Consider the following 19,143-nt stretch of genomic DNA (forward strand, 5'->3'; position numbering starts at 1 on the left):
TGTATACTTTCTTCTTTAATAATATCTACCTCCATATATTTTCTATCTGCTTCTATTTTTCTAGTGCCAGATCCTTCATGGTAGAACAAGTGTTGCTTGAATTATATTTACAAGACAGGAGAAGTTACTAGTTTAAATGCCAGAATTATTAAAACAGATGGATTAATTGTCTCTAATTTCAGGAAAGATTTTTCTATTGAATACCAGATGAATACAATAGGCATATAATAGGCAATACATGCCTTGCTTGTAGTTGATTGCTGTTGAAATCCCAGTCTGAATCAAAATACCAACCAATTAAAGCTTTCAGTGTTAACAGAGCACCAGAAATCATGCCTCAGAGATGTTCAGCAAGAGCAACCTGGCCAGCAAAGCCCCATACCATTGAAAAAGAAGCAGCTCAAAAGTAATGTGCATACCTCACTCTATTCATTCTGGCTTTTGCTGGGTTACAAGGCAGAGCTTTAAGATTTACAAAGGAAACCTGAGAAATCAGTGTTGAAATCCAGCCATTTTGAGCTGTTCTCGGGCCCTTATTGTTCCTTCAAGTTGCAAAGGTCCTTAAGAAGTTACATGCTCATTATCCTCTTCCCTTTCTTTGTACCCCATCTCCTTTCTTTGGGAAGCTGAAGCTAGAGGCAGGAGCTTGTGCTGTTCCCAGGATCGTTACTGGCTGTGTGGCTTTCCATTTGTACGTCTGCTCTTGAAGAACTACAGGACATCACACAAAAAGAGATAAAGTCCCTTTTCAGAAACAACTCTATATACAGCCAACTTGTCCTCTACTAAATTAGCAGCCATTCAGCCACATAAAGTAGTTGGCTATTGCAATGACTCAAGCATGATTTTTCGCTGCCCTTTGAACAGTGCTGTCCATTTTACAGGCTAACCACATCAGTCACCATCTCTGGCTGTCTGATTCATCTCTTCACATTTAAGTCAAGTTCCCAAAAGCTGTTGAGCTCAGTGATAGGTAGGACCAACATCTCTTTCTGTTCATTTCTGTATTTTGATTTCTTTTTTCTTCTTTTTATTTTCTTGTGTTAAAGGCCATGAAAAGCCCCTACAGCAAGTATCCCCACTTCTCCCATGACTTTCTTGCCAGGCCTGAGCACAGGCCCAAATCACCAGATGCCTGCAGCATCCAGGCACTGGCTACTGCATCCGACTGCTTCGACATTAAGTACTGAGTGATGCTCGACCTTTAGCTCAGCCTGTCTCAGTTGAGATCTGAGCCCAGACCACCCAAGCTGTTCAATCTCCCTTATCACAAAGAGCTGCTGGTTAAATTGTAACCCACTCCTGACAAAACAAGAGGCACACAGAGGTGGCAAAAGGCTTCTCCTGATGCTGGACAGGTGGTCCTGCTCAGAGAAGAAAGCAGTGGATCACTCTATTGGAATTAGGGTATCTCACACCATGAAATCTCCCTTATTCTTAAGGAATGGACAGTAATAGCAAATTTGGTTAAAAACTGGGATTTTGACCAGTCGCTTCACCAAGTTCACATGGGCTCTTTGATTTTCACATTCACTACCTCACTGCCCTGGCTGGACAGCACTGTACATCCCTGATGCCATCAAAGGGCTCACTCAACTGCACGAGCTTTGCTCCCATCACAGCATCTCAAAGAGGTGGCAAACCCCAGCTGGAGCAGGGCACACTGCCAGGCCAGCAGCCACCTCAGCAGGAAGGCACAGAGCTCCTAGAAGGCAACAAAGGCAAAACCCTAAATGAAGTAGTAACAGGGGCTCAGCCCTGACAGAGCTCTGCATCAGCCTGGCAAACCTTTCCATTGCTGGTCTTTCCACCAAAGAAGAACAGAAATCTTTCGAGTTTACCCCTGTGCTGAGATAAAAAGGGAAAAGTCCCAGCTGGCGTTAAGTGATATGAGAGCTGGGGACTCCTGTGGTGTTTCATGTATGTCAGTTTGTGATATTGAAGGCAGAGAGCTTCCTTGAACTGGAGTTGTATTTCCACACTGATGCTGGGTCCCTGCTTTCCCACCGTCCAGCACCATGTCAACAGCAGCCTCCAGCCTCTCCTGCAAAGAAAGGTTGAGGGAGCTGGGCTTGTTTAGCTTGGAGAAGAGACTCCATAGAGATCTCACTGCAGCCTTCCAGTACTCAAAGGGAGCTTTTAACAGGAGGGGGACCAACTTTCTACACAGTCAAATAGTGATAGGACAAGGAGAAATGGCTTTAAACTAAAAGAGGGGAGATTTAGATTGGATGTTAGGGAGAAATTTTTCACTCAGAGGGTAGAGAGGCCCTGGCACTGCTGCCCAGTGCTGTGTGTGCCCCTCCCTGGAGGTGCCCAAGGCCATGGATGGGCTGTGGGCAGTCTGAGCTGATGGCTGGCAATCCTGCCAATGGCAGGAACTGGTTGGAACTACACAATCTTTAAGGCCCCTTCCAACTCAACCATTCTGTGATTCTATGATTTTCCACACCCTCTTTGTTCTTGGCTATTTCTTTAACGAATAACGACCTCTTTGGAAGGATATAAAGCATGGATTTCTTCTCTCCGAAAATATAAAGAAACACCTACTGGAAAATCAAACAGATCTTGAAGCCTAAGGTAACCCATGAGCAACACTCCTGCCTTTGCCTTTCAGAGCTCAGCAGAATCCATGGGGCTATCGCTGCGATGCTCTGCAAATCCGCTTCCAGAATGTGCTGTGTGCAAAATAGCTCACAGAGACTTAAATTCGTTAATAACTTAAGAACCTAAATAAGCTGATAGTTGATGTGACCTACATTAATGGGGAGGCATTACATGGCAGATAAGCAGAAAGTTCTCATCTATTGTATAATACATGATTTATTCATACCATAAACATATTGAGAAAAGGATACGCTCTGGCATTCCCCCTGCTTATTTTTCCCACAGAAAGAAAAAAAAATAAAGCTAATGTAAGAAGATCTTGCTGGTGAGAAAATATTCATATCACAACAGCAACAGACTTAGTGGTGGGGCTGCCAGACACTGCTTTATGGTTGGAAAGATATAGAGAAAAGCTCATAGGTTGCACCACAGTGCTCCCATAATTCTTACTACCAGCCTAAGAGTGGAAGCAGTTCGTAGAAGAGGCTAATGGCTTTACCCTGCCTGGTATCACTACATTAATAAAAATCATCAATAAAAGCATCAGTTCCTGTTGTAATGTAAATGAGACAGTGGCTGAGTATGCACTGCAGCTGCAAGATAAGGCACTAGAAAGATATCTAAATTTTTGGATAATTCTAGATGTCAAGATAATTGGATTTTCCAAATTAAACCTTTCTGTAGTTAAAGAGGATTATGGTTAGGGACTGTAGCAGGGAAAGCTGCTGTCACTGTTACGAAGAATTTGCTGCTGCAGTGCCACTTTTTCTTCTTTTGTGCTTTGTCTGCTCTGAGCAGGGAAAAATGGCAAAAGTTTCATAAAAGTACTGAAGTTATATCATTTGCAATAACATGCTGACATGTGAAAACTTTGTTTCCTGAGCATCTACTTACGAGTTGAACAAAATTTTGTTGAAGGGACAATGTAGGTTTGTTTAGGCTAAAGCTTAGGTTTTGTAACAAGGTCTGTAACGTCACCGAATAAAAGAATATTGCAGCACCAAGATGCTCAGAGAAGAGGGATTTGAGATGTTGAGTCAAATATATGCTCAAACTCTTGTTAAAAACATCTTTGTTCGGAATGTCTTCTGATTCTTTAATTCTCATGATAGCATAGAACCTCACAAACCTTGCAAATGCTTCTGTTTCATGAAAAAATTAATTGCTATTTTAGAAGTGCATATAGAAGACAATATAAATACTCCTTCAGACACTTTGTCTCCACATGGTCTCTCCGTAGACTTTCTCTGATTGCCCACACTTCCAAAACAGAGATGTAAACCTCCTGACAAAGCAGAGCATGAGTCAGTCCTGCAACAAAAAAGAAACCTTTCCTATCATCAGTTTATTCTGCAGTATCTTCTGAAAAGAATTCTTGTACCTTCACTGAAGCAATAGATTTTTTCCACTGCTGAGGTAAACCAGCATATTCAATGTACTCATGTCCATCATAGTCCTTTCAGTACTGTAAATTGTTAAAGGAGCTCCTTCAAATGGTTCAAGCTCATCTCAATGTCTTCTCTTTTCCTAATTCTGCTGGAGCTGAAGTCTGGAGTGTAACACTATGCAATGAGATAAAGCTGCAGATTCCACTTGCAAAAATAGAACAAAAAAAAAAAAATAAGACACAAAAAAAAAAACCAAACCAAACAAACAAACAAAACAACAAAAAAGCCCCAACCCTTTATATTTCTTTATTAGTTTCTCTACTGTCCACATCTTCCTGGAAGAGCCTGGCACTTCTTCCAGGACAAGGTCAGAATAGCAACATTCTCCCTGACATATCTGAGAGGTCATTGCAGAGAAAACCATTTCTTTCAGATAAAAAGACTCCAAATCACATGCAAATGGCAAAAAACAATTGCCCTATCCTCTCTCCAAGTACTCTGTTGGAAGTCCTTTGGAGCCCTTGTAATTATCTCCACAATTTGTCTGCACCTTGGGTAATTGCACAACCTACAGCCTGACAGACACTGTTCTGTAAGGCATCTTCATTTCCTGGGATAAACTGTGAGATATTCATCCACAGATATGGACTTCAGTGCATAAAGGCTTAAGCAGCAAAGTCCTCAGGGATTTCATCATATAAAGTTTTCTGCTCCAAAGTTTTTACGGTCTGAAGTTTTATGACCTTAAAGTCTTTAGCCCATAAAAATCCAAGGGGATAATAAACCAAGTAGCATCTATGTCCAGCGTCTTATGTCCAGGGTATTATGCTCCTGGGTAATAATAATACCTTCGGTTGCAGTATTGACCAGAAAGTACAGATCTCTTTTTTTTTTTCCCTTTGGCTGACATTTTGCCGTTACTGCCCTCTGAGCCAGTCACTATTTCCATGCTGTTCAGAGCAGCCTTGGGTATATGGCAACGCAAAGATATTATAGGTGTGACCTTGAACTATCCTGAAGGACAATAAAGCCAAAAATGAACTTTGCAGGCAAATACCAGTAAAGCCATTCCCCGATCCTGCAGAATATGGAGCCTGCCTGGTCCAACCGCTCACATTTTCATCTCGCTGCCTCACTCTACATAGGTGAAATATATGGATGCATCCAAAAGCACATTCACACACTCATATTAATACAGATTAGAAAATGGCTGCCAAGCTATAGAAAATCAGCAGAATACCAAACAAAACAAAAGAAGAAAAGGGAGGATTTGTCAATAAAACACCGAATTAATCCCATACCAATACAGTCTGTGATCTGGGCGATCCAAACACCTTTATGTATATATACACACACACACATATCTTTTATCATAGACTCATGTAAATTGGAAAAGACATTCAAGTTCATCAAGTCCAACCACCAATCTGACCTTATGTGTCCCGTCACTAAACCATGGCCCTCAATGCCATATCCACATCCCCTTTCATGTTTTTCTATTCACTTCTATTAAACTTATGTTATTACAATCTCTATTAACCATGTTCACACTTTCGCTAAGGTAGATTAATGAAGTACTACAGTTCTTCCAGTTTCTGGAAAGGACTGCCCATATCAGCTTTTGTTAGAAAAAGAAGCAGCCCAAAGCAGAGCTCAGCGTGGTATCACAGAAACCCCATCCCAAAAGGAATCCCAGCTAAACCTCACTTGCCCTGACCAATAGAAGTGCTGAGTTTCCAGGCTGGTAGCTCCTCCAGCACCAGTTCATTATGGGTCCACTGAGTGTGAAATCCACCTCCCTGCATAAGGTCAGCATAATGCATCATTTCAGTCATTTTTAAAGGATGGTAAGGTTCGTAGCTTCGTGCTGCCCTCTGCACAGGAGTGAATTTTACTCTTGATGCAAATGGTGTTTGAATGCAATATTTTAAGACTAATATTCCATATAGACACAGTGTTTGATTCATGCCAACCCAAGGGGTAATATGAATGCTTAGTATTGTTTAACCAGCTCCCAAGGACTGAATAAAACCTTCAGATGAAAGATGTGACCTTCAAAGAGCAGAGAACCACTTTTTCTTTTCATCTAAAAGATAATTTATCTAATACTTTTCTTCTCATTGAAGACATAGGCGCACTGCACTGAGAACTGTTTACAAATGTTCTTTCTCCATTAAATTGATTTTCTGAGTATAGATAGGCAGTGTTTTCTGGAACTAATTTAAATTCCCTTCTAATTAATATTCAAGACCAAAATATGTTATCTTTGCATGACTGTGCAATTATTAAAGGAAAAATATCATCTGTGGAAGTAATTATTTTTCCTTCCTTCCTTCCTTTTTTTTTTTTTTAACTTAGCCGTTAACCAACATAAAATGTGTCATTTCTTTCCCCTTTTTAGGCTATGATTGAAGAAGCCATCACCAGAGAAGAATCTTTTTCAGTTATGTACACACCATTTGTGACAAAAGTCAAGGTTGACAACAGAGACAAGATGACAGACGCGTTTGCTAAAAAGCACCCTGGCTACACACAGCACATCTTTACAGGTAACAGCAGATTTCACATGCTGTTAAGCACTGTATACTGTTTGTCTGTGTGTGGCTGACTTAAAAATGAGTTTTGGAGTTTGGAGCTTGAGCCTTTGAATTTCCTACACTTCAATGGGGAAAATTAACTTCTGAGATTTGCTGTATGATTGTACACGATTTAGGTAATCAAATCAGTACTTAGCTAAAGCATAGACTTTACACTGCAAATCCCCACAAAGACTATTTTTATCCATGAAGCCTCACATTTCAGTTGTTGAATTTCATTATTACAAGAGCTCTTTTGTTCAGCAGCACTTTTGCAGTGTCTTGTTGCAACAGCAAGTCCCAGGTTCATTCCCGTGTCTGTGGCTTGCCATCAGTAATTGGCCCAACAGCAGGCCCGTCACTTTCCAAAAATTTTCTTCCTTCTGTGAGTACTAGTGGAGGGATGACCACCTTTGAGAGTACCTCAGCTGCGGGAACAGAACAGATAGCCAGGTTTCCTTTGGGTTGTTGAAGACAAATCCAGAGTGATCTAGAGCTTTCTGTAGCCTGTTGTCATCTCCCAGAGGAGTGAAGTCAAGTAGCATCTCCTGGCATAAGCAGACACTAAAGTTCTAGTGACCACAGTCTTATTCCAAGAGGAATGGACATGATATTTCTCCAAAAGAGAGGCAGGTGGATGAAATGGCATTTCCTGCTGTCATTAACCTCAGACTCAGAACATAGCCATCTCTGGTAACACTTAGCTCTGAGTTGGTCGTTTATCTAACTCAATTAGCTTCTAACTCAACATCTTGCAACTCTCAGGAGAAAGGAACACTTGCCTGAACTCAAGTGGGAATTGGGAAGTCAAGTGTTTGCCACAAAACTGCACAGACATTAAACCAAGTAAACTTGGCTTGTACATTTTGTTTGCCTTTAGGCAACCAGTATAAAACTAGTATAAAAGTAGACTGTGTTTTGCAAGTGCCCCTGCATTAGGTTTCTGGCAGTAGTTTTGAGATTGCTTAAAAGGAGAAAATGGGATTTATCATGAAGGTTGTAAAGTCCCTGTCTACCATTTACTTGCTGATGTTACTTTCTTGAGAGGTTCCAGGGACAAAACTATTGGCATTAAAGAGAAGATAAAATAAAACTCCCTTTAAAATCAAAATAAAACTCCCTATTATTTGGAAAAAAAAGGAAAAAAAAAAAAGATAAAATCATATTTCACGTCACCCCCTCATTTTATAGCAAGAATGAGACTTTCAAAAGTACATACACAACAAAGGCATGCAAGTGTTGCACTGAAGTTTAGTTGCGTTCATAAATCGCTGGATGTTTCTGAAAGCATCACCAGGCTTTTCCTCACTCCTATGGAAAGGAGGAAGGAAAAAAACAACAGGATGAAAGACTTTGGTCCTATAGTACTTCAATCAATTACAAAACAGATTGAATAGAACCAGTTCTGCCCTCGAGGGTGTTTAGAAATTCTGTTGCTTAAAAAATTGTTCCAATCTTACACAAATTTCTCTGAGTGCAGGTTCTGGGATCACTAGTTTCGAGGAATTAAATGGGGTAGCCAAGATCACAATAATGTATACTGTATCTTGGCTTCTAAGCATTAAGAAAAAAATTATGATACAGTGTTCTGAAAGTGCAATGTGTGAAAGGTGCTGAGCGAGAGCCATGGAGGCTGCTGTACAGCTTCCATCCTGGCTCTCATGCAGGTGAGAGTCTCCCAATCTCCCTTTCTCTCTCCTGGAAACCCTCTGAGACAGAACGGACTTGGCTCCCCTTCCTGGCCTCAACTCGCAGCAACATCCACTGAAGTCAACTAAGGAAAAGGAGTTTCTTAGCTTATCTATTCAAACCTGGCCCAAAACCATGCCACCCGCTAAAAAAATCTCTCAGGGAAGAAGTTGCACTCATTGTCAGCATTGTGCCCCCTGCACGTCCATTCCTCATGGAGGTGAAATGAAAAACATGAGCCAAGTCCCCTTTCAGCAGTGGGCTTGAAATACCAAACACGTCACGAAGACGTTATCTTAAATAACCTTCCCACTCCACAGCAATCATTCATCCAACTTCAGCCTAAGTTCTGCTATAATGCAAGGACTGGATTGATTTTAAATTTTTCCTTATTGCCAAGGAAGAGAAGCAGACGTGCATTTAAATCCAAGCATACAATGCAGTTTGTTTCAAAATTGAGGATCCATCAGAAGCTGAGTAGCTGCAAGGGAAATATCAGGTCCACTCGCTTTGATTTATGTACAGGTAAAGCCAGGGAGCTCCAAATGGGGTTCTCCATTTGTCACTGTGACCGCACAGCCTGGCATCTTAAAAGCAGAGCTCACTGAAAACAGAGCACTCCTTTGTAGAAAGTGACACTGACATTCAATCTAGGTTTATTTTTTGCAAGGGAAGGAGAGGAAGGAAAGAGCTGGTATAGCTCCCCAAGAAAAGGTGGTTTATGCTCTCGCTCGGAGCATCTGTCCTCGCTCAGGTCAGGGCAGCAGACACACACAGGGTTCTGGCAGGGCCCTCACAAACTCCTGCCAACCACAGCACACCTTGTCACATGCCACTATGGTGGTGGTGACAGTATAAGCACAAAGCTGTAGGAAATGAAGCTTCATAAATTCAGGAAACAACTCCAGCTTGTTTTGCGGTTAAAAAATAAGGATGTTACATTTAATGGAATGTTGAGTTATTAATGCTTTGGATGATCAGCATTGAAAAACGCATAAACAGAAAGATTTTATCTAATTTTATCTAATGCATCAGCAAAATGCAAGCTGTTGATGGGAAAGGTTGCAAAGTCTGGAATTTCAGAACCACCTTGCAGCTGGAGGGGGCTTGGGGGGTAATCTTCATTTTGGCAAGCCTTCTGGATTACATTTAATTCCTTCTTACACTCCCTACTTTTTCTCTTAACAAAAAAATACATTCAATTGCAGCTGAAAAGAAATGTGACTGGAAATTATCTTCATTTTCATATTCCAGATCCCCGTGGACTTCATATTTTGCCACAGACGACCGACTGGTCTTCCTCCCCTCCCCAGCAGTACTTACTCACTCTGGGTTTCAGAAACAAACAAATTGGAAAAATCTTGGAAAAGCTGACAAGTAGAAAGCTGCCAATCTTTTCAGGTATGCCAACTTGCTTAATAGCTGTCATAGCTCACGAGTGACCTCCTCAATCCTTTCCTGAGAGATGGAAGCAGGGCTTTGGTCCCAATTCTCTGTGCCTGCATCCCTGTCTCCATCAGCCTCTCCCCCACTCCAGTTTACCCATAGATCCTCTATCCAAAGCATACATGAATAAACACAGCATGCACGTTTGTGATTTCATTCCCTAGACTGCAAAGCACCTTTCAGTCCGATCCCAGAGGAAGAATTGAAAAGACAGTGGGAGACCATTGGGAAACAGATCATGCCAGTCATGGATTTTATGAGAAGCACCAAATTAACTGTGGGTACAACCTTCCCTTACTGCTTTACTTTGTGTTTGTCAGTGCCTAGGAACAACGCGTGCTTTTTGGTGGGCAGTCAGTTCTGCGCATCCTCTTCTGGCCAGCAATGCTCAACGAATTGCAGTAGAAATAGAGTTCAGTTGGGGTCTGGATACTTTTTAAAAGTAGCCCTAATTGTTTAAGTGCATCCAGTTTAAAATGACTTTGCATTTTATTTTCTCAAATCTTTATGTCCAATTATATAATATTCCTATTCCACACAACCAACAAAATTACTGTGCTCTTAATACCCACAGTACTCTACACACATCACAAGGCTCTCCATTAAGAGTTAATAATCACTACTTGAAGTATTTCTAGTGTTTTAGATCTTGATCCCTACGTAATAAAGTATGTGAAATAACCTTCAAATCTGTTACAAACATATTGAAGGTATAGTAGTTAATTCTAGCCCATACTTTCTGCAATAATGTACACAGCTTTTTAGCACCATGGCTTTTGATTAGCACAAAAGGTCAAAAATCAAATTTGCATGTAGACTAGACTGTTTTAATTCAATTCTGAAATTATTCTCCTGAAAATAAGTGGAAGAAGCCTCTCCTCCACAGATTGTAAATGCTAATGTTAACGTTTTTTCCCTAGCAATAACCGTTTTTCAGTTTTCTGTGTGTTGCAGGAATCAGAGCCATTTCCTCATCAAGGGTGTCTCAGCAAATCACAGGATTTATATTCTTAGGTTTTGATAACAGATAGGAGGTTGACAAAAAAAAAAAAACCTGCTACTTAGCAACCCCTAGCAAGGAAGAAACATTAGTTGGGTATTTGGGGAATCTGTGTCTCATTTAATCTCAGAGAGCTGCTGCTGAAACAATGAAAGTGCTTGAAGTCACAGATTTAGCGGGAGGTGAAGGTGCTTAGTGCTGTGCCAAAACGGGCACTCAACGCATTCCTGTGGCCTGAGGGCACGCTGCCCCCAGGAAACACACAGCTGTTGCTTCCCTGTTCCTTCCCAAAGCCACGGGCTGCTTCTTCTGGCTGACCAAGGCCCTGGGGACTGGCATTCAGGCTGATAGGAGAGGCATCTTTGCAGAAGTGAAATAGCTGTTATTGCTGCGTGCATTGCGCTTCCAACTAGCACAAATCCAGAAGTACAAACAGATGGAGGGTTGGATGCCGGCACAGAATGAAACCCTGCACCTTCTCACAGCCCCAGTACAACTCCAGGGTCTGGTTGGTTGGTTTTTGACCTTTTTTGACTCTCTTGTCACGATGCCGAGCTTTCAGAGGCAAGGTTCTAGTGCCGCAGCTATTCATTTTCTACTTATCAGAAAGGGAAAAATTTTATACTGGAAATATCTTCTGGATTCCCTCTGATCACCCCATTCTATAAGAGAATTTCCACCAATGAGTCTATGGGCAATCACCAGGGCACCGGTATGGGACCTTTAATGGAGAGGGAAAAAAACCCAGGACAGAAGGACTTATTGCTGATTAGAACAACCAGCTGCCAATGCCACACCTATTATTGGTAGAAACACATTCACTACCTCTTCAGTTTTTATAGCGATGAATAATCCGGCAAGACAGAACCTCTGACCCAAAGAGCAACTGACAGAGCAAATTATACCTGATAACACGGATAGGCACAGAGCCAGAGCTGATCTGCTGCTGGTGATTAAAATCTCTGTGGGCCTGGCAGAGATTTGGCCACCTTTGTTTCCTTGACAGCATTCCAAAATCCTCTTCAAGCTAGAATTACAATTCCACCAGCCATCCTTTACATCCAAACAGTACTAAGGACTTCCGTGAGACAAACTCTGGATACAAGCATTAGCTTTACAACTTGCTTTAAGACAATAAAGGAAGATATTTATTTTTAATAGCACACAGGAACAAGAAAGAAAAGATTCCTTCATTTGCAAATGCAAATGTGTGCTCCATGCTTGTCCTAATACAGTTTTTTCTACCAAAGTATCTCAGAGCTGAAGAAGAGCTTATTAAGCAATGGCAACACACTCAATACCAGTTCTGCCAGCTCCCTTTTGCAGCTCCACAGCTTACAGTTAATTATACGATTTGTACACGCACGACTGTTGGTGAGACATGAAGCTAATGATTAAAAAAGCAGAGCGTTTCTCATTTGCCCTCTCATCTTCATAAAGAACAGCCGGTCCCATTCAGCTCGAAGGGATATTTGTGTGCTGCAAAGGAAGCAGCAGAAGGGAGGGTGCAGCAGCCTGGTCCCATGTGCTGCTGGTGGCAAACTCACAGCCCTCAGTGCGTGCATTGACCCAGAGGTTATTTTATTTCCCTTAAGCAGCCGTATCAGTCAGACTTTCACCTACTCGCATCACGACCCAGATTACCGGCGCTGACAAGCAGTTGCTCTACCAAGCGGTTTTACTGGGCTCATTCTTGCTGCTTTGTACGCAGCCTTTCTCCCACGTCAGTGGTACATAACACTGCTTTACAGGAGAAATAGAGGGGCCAGCGGGGCTTGTTAGACTGCTCGCATCACATGGGTGAGCAAAACCTGCCGTAAGATTCACAGCATGATGGGCACACGTACAGATCTCATTGTTTTGTCTATTTTTTTTAATAGAGGTAAAGCATTCACTACACTCAAATTTCCGCACAAACATACCAAGGGTTTTAGAGAAATATAATGATAGATTTTTCTGCCTGTTATCGCAACACACTCGTAACCATTTGCGAAACATAATTTCATTCTGATTTTGAGCTGAAAAATAGCAGTGTGAACACGACAGCAATCAGGAGCTACCAAGAGGCACCGCAGACCTTTGCAAAGTTGGTGCGCTTAGGGCCGATGGATATGAGATCCCCAGCTGACCAGTCACTTTGTTTTAGCACTCCTGGCTCTCAGCAATTCAGCTTTATAAGCAGAAGTAGCAGAAGGATGACTCCTATCTTGTGTACAGGGAAAAACAAAAAGCAGGGCTCCATCCCTGGATTCTCAGTACCTGAAGGAACATATCACTAAAGGAGCCGACTCTTTTCCACTGAAGTGTCTATTAATGCTTGCTCTTTGCTTAACCTTCACTGCACCTACCCGAGCTGGTTTCATCTCCATCTGATTGCTTGGCCACTTTATTATGTTTTTTACTGCAGCTTATAGCCCCTTGAATCCTGCTATCCTTCATATAATTCTCATCATGTGGTTCGGTTCCCCGTGGGTTTTTTTCTCCTGCCAGCAGCAGTTATTTACTTTCTCTTTCTGCATTTTTCATTGTCACTGAAACACCACCTCTAAGTTCAACCTCCTCAAATCCTTTTTTTTTTTTTTTAACTTCTACTGTGAGTTATTTATTTATTTCCTAGCTACTATAAACTTAAATAGCACTGCTATGTCCATGTTGGCACAGATGCCCAATTTGTGTCCCATAGCTACGTGACATGCTTTAATATTTTTCTGAAGAATCAAGCAGAGAAAAGATTGCTTTCTATCTGCTTTTACTTTCTGAGCCATTTGAGAAGCCCCCCAACAGACACAGCATGGTGAGAGAGGATTCTTACCTGCTTATGCAGTTGACAACTCGATAGACTCATTTCTTGGTGCTTGCACAAAAAGGTTTTGGGTGGTTTTCAAGAATAGCAGAAAAAACCTTTTGCTGCACTTACAGTGCTGTGTGACTATTTCTCATTGATAAGAGCTCTTGTTAATTGATTGCTTCTCCTTATTTCAGTGCTCACAGCTGTATCTGGTTACACAGCCATGTGGCCATCACACACCAATGAATAGTCAGAGACGAGGCTCCTCTGCTCCTTTCAGAACCATAGAATCATTAAGGTTGGCAAAGACCTCTAAGATCATCTAGTCCAACTATCCACCTAACACCAATATTGCCCACTGACCACGTCACTAAGTATTGCATCCACCCTTTGCTTAAACACCTCCAAGGATGGTGACTTCCTAGACAGCCCATTCCAATGCATCACCACTCTTTCAGAGAAGTTTTTCCTAATATCCAACCATAACCTCCCCTGGCACAACTGGAAGGAACTTTTGTTTCTTGCTCCAGTGCCATACTAACCAGATTGTGTCAGACTTACAATTTTGCATATCAGAGATCACAGAAATTTTTTTCCTTGCTGATGTCTTCATCAATCCTAGACCAGGCCCCCAGAATGGGACTTTTCAAGTAAAATAAAAATTTGTTAGTGGGTTGTCCTGGTCTGCCCTCTTAGAGGTGGGCCAGTAGAAGTTCATAAGAAGGTAGGACTGGTAACCTCTGCTGGCTCCTTAAGGCAAATCACACATCTTGCTCTTGAGTAAAATCCATCTTAGTTGGGCTTTCTACCCTTGCTGAAACACACTGAAGATCTTTAACTGGAATTATAAAGAGGCTGAATTACCACCCTAGTCTTACTTGAACCTATTTATACACAATAGTCCTTCTGTTATCATCGTTGTTTTGTTTTGTTTTGTTTTATCTCCCTCCTTAACTTTTCCATTGTTTACAGGCTTTAAAATTTATCCCTCCATTATATTTATTGAGAAGAATAATAAGCTCTTAGCACTTTTATTAATAGACCAATCACCCCACTTCTCTCCAAAGACTTATCTCCTAATGTGCTGGCACCTCCGCTCAGTGATACTTGGGTCTAAATTAACCTCTCCAAACACAGCTGACTGGAGCTAACTGCAATTCTCAGAGAACTGCTGACCAGAGTTCCTCTTCCTTCCAGCAGTGCCTGATGCTGATGGAAATACCCATTCATTGGCTCAGCTCTTTCTTTTTCAGTTGATTTCATTATCTGGAATTCCCACATTATAGCTGGATTCCTGATATTGCTCTCTAATGTGTGGTCTTTTATTTTATCTTTCTCTACATTCATCTTATAAATTACATTAAAAGGAGTAAAACTAACTATACCAGGACTATTCATATTTTTTTGGTTGAAAGGGTTGAAAGGAAACTAAGCTTTTTTTCTTACAGATTCTTACAATATGTTTAGAAAACAAGAAGAGCATCTCTACTAAATTCTTAGATTTTATGTAAAAATTATACAATTGTAGAATCATTAATGCTGGAAAAGACCACTAAGATCATCTAGTCCAATGACAGTGTTGTTATGACAGTTTGATAACGATTTCTATGATCACTTGATGCACCCCCTGGGCAAACTTCTGCAAAACCAAAATCAAGATCACAAGACCAAGATTCCTTGTCAAGAAAAGTTAATTTAAAAATAAACCCAAATAAATTTTTTTTCAAAACTTTACTCTGTCCAATATACAATGGGACCTAGAGACAGCTATCTGGGAACCAAAGCGTATGGGAACGGCAGCATCAGCACGCCGCCATATGGAACTGCCAGAACAAAGGTCTGCTAAAAATACTGGAAGTGGTTCTGAAAATCTATGCCAATGCTTGTAATTTCAAGCTCTTAAATACATTCACAAGCCTGATTAGATGAATGGAAATTTTGCTCAGAATGGCTGAGTATACAGATATGCAATGGCTACATTTTGTCAAGAATCTAGGCCAAATTGCTTTTGAAAATCTCAGTAGGGTGTTCATTTGCATTTTTGGCAACAGAACACTTTTGAAAATATGGTAGTAAGGCTGCCATCCATCAAACATTTCAGCAAACGATGAGACTTTTTCCAAGCACTTGGCTGAGCTTCTCTATCCACATACTTTTAATTTACCACGTGCCTGAAGGATCAGAGACCACCTCCAAAGGTGTTAGCTCCTCAAGGTTGTACGTTCAAAAACTGTGGATTTCCCCAGCCTGCAAACAAACCATAGGCTCACACATGGCATGGTTTCCTCAACCTCTTCACTGAAATTTTAAAAGCAGTCCATAGCAGTCAGATAATATTTAACAGAGAGGATTATGGAAAAGCCATTTCCAAATGAGAAAATTGCATTCATGTTTGTTATCTGCTCTCCCCTTCACATTTATTATGACTACATATTTATTTTTCTAGTACTACTAGAGAGATTGTGAAAAGAAAGTATTTTTCTCCTCTATAAGATTGTCAGAAGCATTATCTTAAAGGTGCTGGATGCCATATTGCTTATATATAGTATTACCAGCACAAATATATATATACGATGATAAGCCACAAGGCATCAGACTGAAAGAATGAGTGTGCTTTCCACAGCTCCCACCTAACCCTCTTGCTTTCCCTGAGAGAACAGGATGATGTCTGTGCATGTTCACGTGCGATAGAGAAGTTGCATTACGCCAGCATCCTTGGCCGGCTGCAGCAAGTCACGGAGCAGTCCCAGGTGATTAATCAAGCGATGGCTGAGCTAGCATCCATCCCTTATCTGCAGGACATCAGTCAGCAGGATGCTGAACTGGTGAGCATTCATTTCTAATCTTTGTTTTGGCTTTTGTGGGGGGGAGGGGGGAGAAGGGGGTGGAAGGGGGCTGGGGCAAAGCTCAGTGCTGCAGTTTTCTCAGGGGGTCATTTTTCTGAATGTGTGGACCTGATATAGCTTTAAAATCCTGCTGCAATGCCTTGTCAAGGTGCTAATCACCTGCAAGGATGACTTTTACAGAACCAGCATGACTCATCCATAGACACATTTTTAAAACCTTTCTCCCAAACCTACCCAAATCAGCCTGGGAAAATGATTGCAATTATTCAGATTGTGCTACTCTGAGACACCTAACATCAGGAGTCATCTGCAGAACACAGGCCAGATCTGCTTAAACCAGAGGAGAGGAGACAAAACACTCCCAGCTCTGTCCTACATGTAAATGCAGCCCAGTTTAGAAGATCTGACTATAGTCTGCTAAAAATCCTTGGGCTTCCCAAAGGCGACCCGTGGGGATCCACCTGCAGCCATACAGGGCTCCTGAGCACAGCAGAATGAAGGCTTCTCAATCCCCCTTTTGCTGCAGGGACGAGCAGCAGCCTGCGGCCACAGGAGGTGGACCGCAGACAAGAGGCAGCAGCACAACACAGAGCCTGTGTTCCTACAAGATATTCTCAATTTGAATCAAGTTTGCTAGTATTAAACCTCAGCCAGCCCACATTTCAAGGCTGACTAAAGGCTCTGGAGTTATTGGTACATAATTCAGTGAAAGGCTTTCTCCAGGCTGCAATATTTTCAGTACATCCCCATCTAGGCACAGGCTATTACACTGCTGCCTGTATCTTGGAGTGCAGTTCTTGCATGCCTGGGAACATTTTGGGGAAGGTTTCAGGTCATCTCCAAGGGTTCCAGTCCCTCAGAGCAGGGCTGGGCACCTCCTGCAGGATCTAATTGACAGGGCAGAAATCCTTCAGTGAAACCCCTGTGCTTTGCTTACAGAGCCCAGGCTGAAAATGACTCCTAAAAGACAAAGGCAAAAAATCTCTACCAGCTCTTCTATCCTAAGCATTAAAATACATCAATTCAGCATTTACTATTTCTTTTTTTTTTTTCCTTCTGTCCTGTCATCTTCCTGTAAACTGTATCTGTATGTGCAATTGGAGGCTTAGATGCTTTGTAGCCAGAATATTTTAGGAAACTTCAGGCACCACAGCATCAAGGCACAGGGCTACAAGCACAAATGTGCAGAGCCACTTTACTGTGGAGTAATTAATGGCCTTCGTCTCTCCTGGTGGCACCAGCCTGCATGGCACAGCTCCTCTAGTGCCATTAGCAGCTGCTTGCCTGATTACATCACAACCAAATCATAGAATGGCTTGGAAGAGACCTTAAAGTCCACTCAGTCCCAATCCCTGCCTGGACTGGCTGCCCGCACCAGCTCAGGCTGCCCAGGGCCCATCCAACCTGTCTGGGGCACCTCCAGGAATGGGGCATCCACAGTTCTCCGGACACTACTCTCCAAACAAAAAATTTCCCCCTAATGTCTAACGTTAATCTCCCCTATTTAAATTTTAAACTGTTCTCCCTTGTCCTCTCACTATCTGCCCCTGTAAAAAGTTGCTCTCCATCTTGGTTGTATCTGAGTGCTCTGAGTGCCCACAGCACTCATGGGGACAGGATGGCAGCACCCACAGCCCTCCACCTGCACCTCACTCCTCTGCACCCTTCTAGGAGATGTCTATGTACTTTTAAATATATTTTTCCATGAAGAATGCTCAGCTGGCCGAATTCTAATCTCACTTGTGCTAATAAAAATTTAACGTAATTCCTCTGAGGTCATTCTGACTTTGCATTGGTAAAATGGAAAAAAGGTTTTGTGACCAAGGAAGGCAGTTAAATTGTGTGGCTGGAAAATGCTAAAGATGTCAAATGTTTATTATCACACACAGTATAAGTTGCATAAAGCTTAAAACATGCTGAATTTATAACAGTGCAATTTGCACTGATCCAGCAAGGATCCCAAAGGCATTTCAGTTATAAACTCTTCTCTGTAAATGTCTTCCTGTAACTAAATAAATAGAGTTCTAATCTATAGCACAGAGAATTTCAGCTGAGGCCTTTTTGGATGAGTATTTATTCACAGACCCCAGGAGAATAAAGATCTTGGTTAACTCAAACAGCTGAACAGAAAGGAGGAAAAACCCCAAACAAAATTCATACAAGGTTTACGATTTCACTGTCATCATATTTGTAGATGATAAATCAAGATGAATGCTTGTTAAAAAAAATAAAGAAAAAAAAAAACAAAAACATAAGTCCATTTCGGTTTAAAATCAAATGAGGACAAGGTATTAAAATACAGCATTTTTTCTTTGGAGGGGATTTTCCAAAAAAGATCAGCTCTGGGAGAATTACTGAGGTTTGCCAACTGTCCCCTCCTGTCACATTCACATTTTCCCTACCCGTAAAGCCAGTGACAAACTTTGAGTGATGAAAACAAACCCAGAGCAGATCCTGGGCCCTTTCCACGAGGATAACCATCATCCACCCAACCTCAATGGCCACTTTTCTTAGCTTCCCTTCTTGCCCAAAGCATTGACATCTCTGGCCTGACTGGGTGTGGGGTGTGAGACCAGCATCCCACTCCCTGCCCCACTGGTGCTCCTCGACCCACACAGGATGGGATGGCTGCAAACAGCTAATTCAGCTACAAACTCTGGCCATCCTGCCCTTCCCTGCCTGGTTCCACTCTGACACAGGATTTGTGCTTCGTCCCTTCCGCCCTTAATACCCTTAATCTCTGTGCTGTGCCTATTCCAGAATCATAGAAGGAGATTATCTGTCATAAAAGTATTCCGATGGA

The 19,143-nt window shown here is 41.8% G+C and overlaps 1 protein-coding gene across 1 annotated transcript in view; it reads left to right on the forward strand.

Moving 5' to 3' along the window:
* Positions 1 to 19,143, forward strand: part of SPATA16 (spermatogenesis associated 16) — an 85,217-nt gene that overhangs the window by 54,281 nt on the left and 11,793 nt on the right. The window contains exons 6-9 of the mRNA XM_019619143.2: positions 6,397 to 6,544; positions 9,515 to 9,661; positions 9,871 to 9,983; positions 16,155 to 16,319. Coding sequence (XP_019474688.1) covers positions 6,397 to 6,544; positions 9,515 to 9,661; positions 9,871 to 9,983; positions 16,155 to 16,319 — 573 coding nt within the window. The remainder of the gene's footprint in view (positions 1 to 6,396; positions 6,545 to 9,514; positions 9,662 to 9,870; positions 9,984 to 16,154; positions 16,320 to 19,143) is intronic.

Source organism: Meleagris gallopavo, chromosome 11 (assembly GCF_000146605.3).
Source record: "Meleagris gallopavo isolate NT-WF06-2002-E0010 breed Aviagen turkey brand Nicholas breeding stock chromosome 11, Turkey_5.1, whole genome shotgun sequence".
In the NCBI taxonomy this organism is placed as follows: domain Eukaryota; kingdom Metazoa; phylum Chordata; class Aves; order Galliformes; family Phasianidae; genus Meleagris; species Meleagris gallopavo.